Source organism: Mesoplodon mirus (genome assembly GCF_964341445.2).
Source record: "Mesoplodon mirus genome assembly, chromosome: 8".
Taxonomy (NCBI): Eukaryota; Metazoa; Chordata; class Mammalia; order Artiodactyla; family Ziphiidae; genus Mesoplodon; species Mesoplodon mirus.
Window position 1 is genome coordinate 105,507,615 of NC_138984.1, and position 7,645 is coordinate 105,515,259.

At 55.1% G+C, this 7,645-nt stretch overlaps 1 protein-coding gene across 1 annotated transcript; it reads left to right on the forward strand.

The window, feature by feature from the left end:
• Window positions 1–5,546: 5,546 nt before the first annotated feature.
• Window positions 5,547–7,036, forward strand: C1QL2 (complement C1q like 2; the record flags this gene model as incomplete). The annotated part of the gene is made up of 2 exons (XM_082630998.1): window positions 5,547–6,230; window positions 6,857–7,036. The coding sequence occupies 2 exons, from the start codon at window positions 5,547–5,549 to the stop codon at window positions 7,034–7,036; spliced, it is 864 nt and encodes a 287-aa protein (XP_082487124.1).
• Window positions 7,037–7,645: the final 609 nt, after the last annotated feature.

The following is a 7,645-nucleotide window of genomic DNA, read 5'->3' on the forward strand; positions in this document are numbered from 1 at the left end:
CCTTAAGATCTTGTGTGATGTGGCCCCAGCCTACCTCTCTGAATTCATATCATAATGCCCTTCCCATTGGGGATGGAGACAAAAGGTTGGCCAATGTATTCAAGATGACATTTCTAAAGAGCTTACAGTCCAGTAGGCTCACAGGTCTAATTCAAAGAAAGCAGGCCAACACACAGCCATGCCAGACAGCAGCTCTTTAGATGCAAGCTCAAATGACACAAGTAGAAAGAGGCAGACGGGGTTAAGGAAGTCTTGCAGGACAGCGAGAATGGAAGGGACCACACCCGTATTGTTCTCCACTGCACGCTCAGCACACGGCACCTTGCCTGGCATACAATAGAGGTCAATAAATATCTGTGAGACTAATGAATGACACAATGCATGAATTAATAAATGGTGTGATTTCTGCCCTACTGGAGCCCACACCCTGGTTGGGGAGGCTAACAAGTAAACACGTTTGGTTGCATGATACATGATGGCAGGAGTATATACATTCCAGGTAATTTAAGGGTCCATGGTCAAGAATTGTCAATTCTGTTTGGGGAGAGGTTAGGAGAGACTTCAGACAAGGGACTTAGCTGGGACTTGAGTCCAGGGATGAGTCCAGAGGGATGAGCGGGGACAGGCATCCCAGGTTGAGGACACTGTAGTGCAGATGAATGAACAGTGGGGCTCATTGCCTGTGGGAGTCATTAAAGTAGCAGATAAGACAGTGCGTGACCAAGTGTCAAACTCTGTGTCACAGACCACAAGGGCTTTGTGACGTGAGAAGGTGGAGGTGACTGGTTGGCACATAGTAAACTGTCAATGGATGTTGGTGGAAGGAATGCAGACTGAATCACGAAGGGCAATTTGGGGGGCAGATTTGAGTCATTACTGGACCTTGGAATGTAAAACTACAGTCTAAATGGAAGGCAATATGCTAATAAAGGTCATAATTAATATTAATGCGAAGACAGTCACCGATGATGACGTGCCTCACTCGGGAGAACAGAAGCCAGGCAGATGAGGAGGTGTGTCCAGCTACTCTGTCTGCCTCTGCCACGTGGAAGGGAGGGAGGGAGGGAGGGCGGGCCGGGGAAGGACTTCATCATGACTCATGTGACTGGCGGGGAGGAGGCTGCCAGCTCTCCACCTGCTCAAGCTGCTGCTGTGCCTGCCCTTGGGGGAGGGCTGGCCTTGGGGAATAGCCCTCCTCCCTGCGAGCCCATAGCGGCTTCCAGGAATGCTGATCCCCTGGAAAGGTTGATTTGCCTGAGGTCTGTGAAAGTAAAAGCCTGAGTAGCAAACTTTGCCCCTACTTACTTTTCCCCTGCCCAGATCCTGCAGGATTCTTGTGAAGGAGACCCACATAAAGAAAGAATTGAGTGGGCAGGGCACTGCAGGGGCAAAAGCATTGGAATTGGGGGATGGTGGTCTGCAGAGCTGAGGAATTCAAAGTGAATGCATGCCTAGAAAATATTTGTCCAGGTGGAGCTGGTGACTGAAAACACTGGGCAGTCTTGTTAGAGGGCAGGAAGCCAGAGCAGGGCAGTCTGAGGGGAATGTGGGAGGGATAGTGCAGTCCCTCTTCTCTGCTTCTGAGAAGGATAGGATGTGTGGATGATCTTTGGGTCTCTGTGTTTTTTAAATAAATCCACTTTCCCGACCCCACATGTGCTTACTACCCACATGTCTCACTTTAGTGCTGGTCTTGGGCATGATGGTGGAGGTCCAAAGTATCAGTAGTTAATAATAATAGTGAACCTTTACGGAGCCAGCTATTGTTCTAAGGCCTTTGTATTAATTAACTCATTTAATCTCTCAATAACTTGGAAGTGACATTTGTCATTCCCATTCTACACACATGGAGACTGAGGCTCAGGGAGGTGAGCAATTTGCCCAAGGTCACACAGACATGAAGTTGCAGAGCCAGGACTGGAACCAGGCAGTGTGGCTCCTGGAATCACTGTGACTCCTAGTTCTAGAGGTGGCCCTAGGGAAAGGAAGAGAGGGCTCCCAGGACCCAGCAAACAAGTGAAGAATGTGGCCAGGAGCTAGTGGCCAGCGCTATGTTCACTGCCAGGTTCTCAGAGCCCTGGTCTGGGTGGGAGGAGGAGTCCAGCTCTGTTATATGGTGGAGGACGCTGGACAAGCACCTCACACTTTCAAAGCCTTTGTCTTCTCATCTGAACAATGGGAGAATGATTGCTAATCCGTAGGACTGTTGGGAAGAGTATGTGAAGCAGCAACTACAAAGTGCCTGATACATCATAGTAGGTGCCCAATAAATGAGTCCCTTCTCCCCTTTATCTCCTGGGTCAAGTTTGCTTCAAGCTAGGTTTAGTCACCTTCTCCAGGAATCTGTACTGAGGGCCTACCAGGTGCCAGATATTCTGCTATGCCCTGGGAGAGACACCAACAAAGGAAGAGCCTGGACCAATATGTAGTGGGGAGGGGAAATGACCCAGAGTAACCAGAGAGAAACAGGATGAATTTTAAAGTAACCCATGAGAACACAATACCTGATAAATGAAATGTTCTCCTCAAAGCCATAGCCTCAGGAAGGAGCACAGTTGTTCCAGAGACATTGATGCTCTGTCAAACACTGACATCAGCCACTGACTCTCCTCCCAGGCCCTGCCTGGTGCATTCCCCTGTCAGGGAGGACTGGGACAAGAGCTTTGCCTTTTAGGAAAACGGAGTCTTGGAGAAGGGAACGACCCACCCAAAGTCACAGACAGGGCAAGAGCAGAACCAGAAGACAGGGCTTTTTTTTTTTTTGCTGGATCATATGGCAATTTAATTTTTAATTTTTTTAACATCTTTATTTGAATATAATTGCTTTACAATGGCGTGTTAGTTTCTGTTGTATAACAAAGTGAATCTGCTATATGTATACATATATCCCCTTATCTCCTTCCCTCCCACCCTCCCTATCCCACCCTTCTAGGTGGTCACGAAGCACGCAGCTGACCTCCCTGTGCTATGCGGCTGCTTCCCACTAGCTATCTATTTTATGTTTGGTAGTGTATATATGTCCATGCCACTCTCTCACTTCATCCCAGCTTACCCTCCCCCCTCTCCATGTCCTCAAGTCCATTCTCTACGTCTGTGTCTTTATTCCTGTCCTGCCCCTAGGTTCTTCAGAACCTTTTCTGTTTTTGTTTTTTTACATTCCATATATATGTGTGTTAGCGTATGGTATTTGTTTTTCTTTTTCTGACTTACTTCACTCCGTATGACAGACTCTAGGTCCTTCCGCGTCACTACAAATAACTCAATTTTGTTTCTTTTTATGGATGGATAATATTCTGTTGTATATATGTGCCGCATCTTCTTTACCCATTCATCAGTCAATGGACACTTAGGTTGCTTCCATGTCCTGGCTATTGTAAATAGAGCTTCAGTGAACATTGTGGTACATGACCCTTTTTGAATTATGGTTTTCTCAGGGTATATGCCCAGTAGTGGGATTGCTGGGTCATATGGTAGTTCTATTTGTAGTTTTTTAAGGAAGCTCCATACTGTTCTCCATAGTGGCTGTACCAATTCACATTCCCACCAACAGTGCAAGAGTGTTCCCTTTTCTCCACACCCTCTCCAGCATTTATCATTTGTAGATTTTTTGATGATGGCCATTCTGAGTGGTGTGAGGTGATACCTCATTGTAGTGTTGATTTGCATTTCTCTAATGATTAGTGATGTTGAGCATTCTTTCATGTGTTTGTTGGCAATCTGTATATCTTCTTTGGAGAAATGTCTATTTAGGTCTTCTGCCCATTTTTGGATTGGGTTTTTTTTTTTTTTTTTGATATTGAGCTGCTTGTAAATTTTGGAGATTAATCCTTTGTCAGTTGCTTCATTTGCAAATATTTTCTCCCATCCTGAGGGTTGTCTTCTCATCTTGTTTATGGTTTCCTTTGCTGTGCAAAAGCTTTCAAGTTTCATTAGGTACCACTGTTTATTTTTGTTTTTATTTCCATTTCTCTAGGAGGTGGGTCAAAAAGGATCTTGCTGTGATGTATGTCATAGAGTGTTCTGCCTATGTTTTCCTCTAAGAGTTTTATAGGCCTTACATTTATGGAAGACAGAGCTTTTGATGTCTGAGGTCTTACCAATACACAGAAGCACCTCCCATCCTTGCTTTATTTTCACAAGCTGCATTAGATATGGATAATTCTTCTCTAAATCAGGTGCCACAGCTTTGGCTCAGAATGGCTTTGGACTATTTTTTAAATAACTAGAGCCACCTCAGCAAGAGGGAGCTGAGGATGTCCAAAGGAAGCTGTCTGTGGATATGCTGGTAGTGGAAGTGGGAGCTGAGTGCACCAAGGTTACCGCCAAGTGCTGGGTGTCAGAGATCTGGATTTAAGTGAACTTTGCGCGGGCCAGACCTTCCTTGGGTAGAAGAAAGGGGCTAAGGCTAGTAGACTCTTGTTTTGGGGGCTTTGGGCTTTTCAAAGAGTCATTCAAAGAGTTGGTGGGCTGCTCTTCTGGAGCCTATTTGATAGCTTGGAGTCCTCAGGCTAGGTGTGTGAAAGGCCTTCCAGAAGCGAGATTTATTCCATTCTGAAGAGGTAACTCAGAAGGGCTTTCAGAAAGTTCTTCTCTCCTGGAGCTTATGGGACTGAGGTTCTCCTTGACTGGGGGGTGGGGGGTGTTTAAGTCTAGTCCTGCTTGCAGGCAGGGGGTGGATTAGGCGACCCCCGGAGGACCTTGCTGGCGTCGGGATTCCGGGTGCCTTCGTGGCCATGTAGAGGTGCTTGTGTGCGCCGGTGAGTGTGCAGTGGGTGAGGGCGCGTGAGTGTGGCCGCCAGTGGGTGTGTCCGAGGAGCTGGGCCCGGGCTGCGCCCGCTGCGCCCACTTGTGGCTCCCAGGCGCCGCCAGGAGGAACCGCACCCTCGCCGTCTCTGCCGAGGGAGCCGCCGGAGAGGAGGACCGAAGGCTGATGACACGAGGGCGCCGTCTCCCAAGTGATGGCAGCGCGCGCTGCTTCCTCGCCGCCTCCGCAGCTCAGCCCCGGACTCCTTACGTCAGGGTAGCTGGGTCCCCCCTCCGCGCGAGAGCCAGTGAGCAGCTGGAGTGCAGAGCAGAGCAGAGCGCGCCGCGGAGCCCCGGCGCCCTCCCCGCGCGCGGATCCCCGCCGAGGCCAGGCGAGCCGGGCAGGAGGCAGCGCGGCCGAGCCCTCGCGGGACGCCGCCTTTGCACCCGGCTCTCCCCGGCCGTAGCCGCCGGGACCCGTGGGGCGCCGGGCTCGTCCTGGGAGCCCCCGGCCATGCGCGCCGGGCTCCGCGGTTCTCCTGAGCAGCCACAGCGGGCTGCGCACCCGCGCCTGGGCCAGGGCGCCTCTTGCTGAAGTAGTTGGGCGCCCGAAGCAGGGGGTCGCCACGTCGGGGGCGCGGCCGGGACCCGCGGAGTCCGCCCCCGAGCGCGGGGAGCGGGGCCGCCTGAGCCGCCCGACCATTCCCTCCCAAGGAGGCAAGGAGGAGCTGGTGGCGGTCGCCTCCCGGCTGTGGCAGCGGCGGCGGCGCGCCTGCCTGGCGGCCGTCGGCGTGCTCCTGGCCATGGCGCTGGGGCTGCTCATCGCCGTGCCGTTGCTGCTGCAGGCGGCGCCCCCCGGGGCGGCGCACTACGAGATGATGGGTACCTGCCGCATGATCTGCGACCCGTACAGCGCGGCACCCGGCGGGGCCCCCGCGGGCGCCAAGGCTCCACCGCCCGGACCCAGCACTACCGCCCTGGAAGTCATGCAGGACCTGAGCGTCAACCCTCCGTCCCCTTTCATCCAGGGACCCAAGGGCGACCCGGGGCGACCCGGCAAGCCGGGGCCCCGGGGTCCCCCGGGGGAGCCGGGCCCACCTGGACCCAGGGGTCCCCCGGGGGAGAAGGGCGACTCGGGGCGGCCCGGGCTGCCTGGGCTGCAGCTGACGGCGGGCGCGGCAGGCGGTGTCGGGGTGGTGGGGGGCGGAACCGGGGGCGGCGGCGACTCTGAGGGCGAAGTGACCGGCGCGCTGAACGCCGCCTTCAGCGGTCCCAAGATCGCCTTCTACGTGGGTCTGAAGAGCCCCCATGAGGGCTACGAGGTGCTCAGGTTCGACGACGTGGTCACCAATCTCGGCAACCACTACGACCCCACTACCGGCAAGTTCAGCTGCCAGGTGCGGGGCATCTACTTCTTCACCTACCACATCCTCATGCGCGGCGGCGACGGCACCAGCATGTGGGCGGACCTCTGCAAGAACGGGCAGGTCAGTGACACCCCTACTCCCACCTCCACCCCCGCAGGTCCCCGCGGACCCTCGTTCCCACCCTGAGCCCCGAACCGCCTGAGAACCCAGCCTCCCTTCTCCCCACTCGCCAGCGCCCGAGCTCGCCCCGGCAGGGAGCGCACGATAGCATCCCGTTTCCCGGTGCGCCCTGGTCGCAGTTATCCCACAGGTCCCGAGGTTGCGTTCCCAGAGCTCCGAGACCCCGCTCCCCAAATTGCACTCTCCCCGCTATTTGCATACCCGCCTGAAGCCCCGTGGGGTTCTCGGAAACCTCACTCTTCTTTAGCTCTCTGTGCGCCCCATTGTCCTCTGTGCCCTCCCGTCTCCTTTCTTCTCGGCCCCGGCCCCTGCTTCCCGCCCGTCCCCGCTGGGTCAGTGTCCCCGAAGCCCTCTCTCTCCCTCCTTCCCGGACTTGGAAACTGCGGAGCATAGGGGACCGGGAGGGAGTTGGCTAAGTTGGAGACAGAGCGTGGAGCCTGGGTGGGAGCGTGGACCCTGGGGCTGCAGGTGGAAGGCCGGCCAGGGAGGGGGCGCGCCACGTGGGGGACAGGCAAGGGCCCAAGCACAGGTGCCCGGGCCCACCCGCTGTGGCCACTCGCCCCCAGGTCCGGGCCAGCGCCATCGCACAGGACGCCGACCAGAACTACGACTACGCCAGTAACAGCGTGGTGCTGCACCTTGATTCAGGGGACGAGGTGTACGTGAAGCTGGACGGAGGGAAGGCTCACGGAGGCAACAGCAACAAGTACAGCACGTTCTCGGGCTTTCTTCTGTACCCGGATTAGAGGCGCCGGGAGCGCGAGGTGGGGTGGCTTCCGGGCCGCCCTATGCCAGTGGGAGCGCTCCGTTCCTCTGTTCCCTGGCGAGGACCGCCCTCGCTTCCTGACCTCGCTGGAAAAGACACATCCCTGCCCCGCTTCCGACCTCAGTGTGTCTGCGGCTCGCCACGCTCTGGACTGCGCTCCTGGTCCCCATCCCCAGCCTAGGGCGGGAGAGCGGGACGCCAGAGTGGAGAAAAGAGCGTGAATCCGAACCCCGGTGAGGCGACAGCGTAGACTTTGCAAACCTGATTGGACTGGACAGGCCCGGGGGGACGCCTGCCCTCTTCCAGTCCCCCTCCTCCTAGGAGTGCCCTGAGACTGAGGGCTCCCAGCCCGGGCCACCCGAGGGAGGCCAAAGTGAGCTCGAGCTCCCTGGGGCGTCCTTCTCTGTGACCTGAAATACTTGTGCAAATGTCCCTGTCTATAAGCCCAAATCCCACCCTCAGCAGAATCCCAGCAAACGGAAACTCCATCCTGCCTCAGACCCACCGCAATGCATTAAATTATGTTTTTAGACTATGGATTCCAATGTCTCTATCAGCGTGGCCCCAGGACCAGGCCTCCAGATGTTCA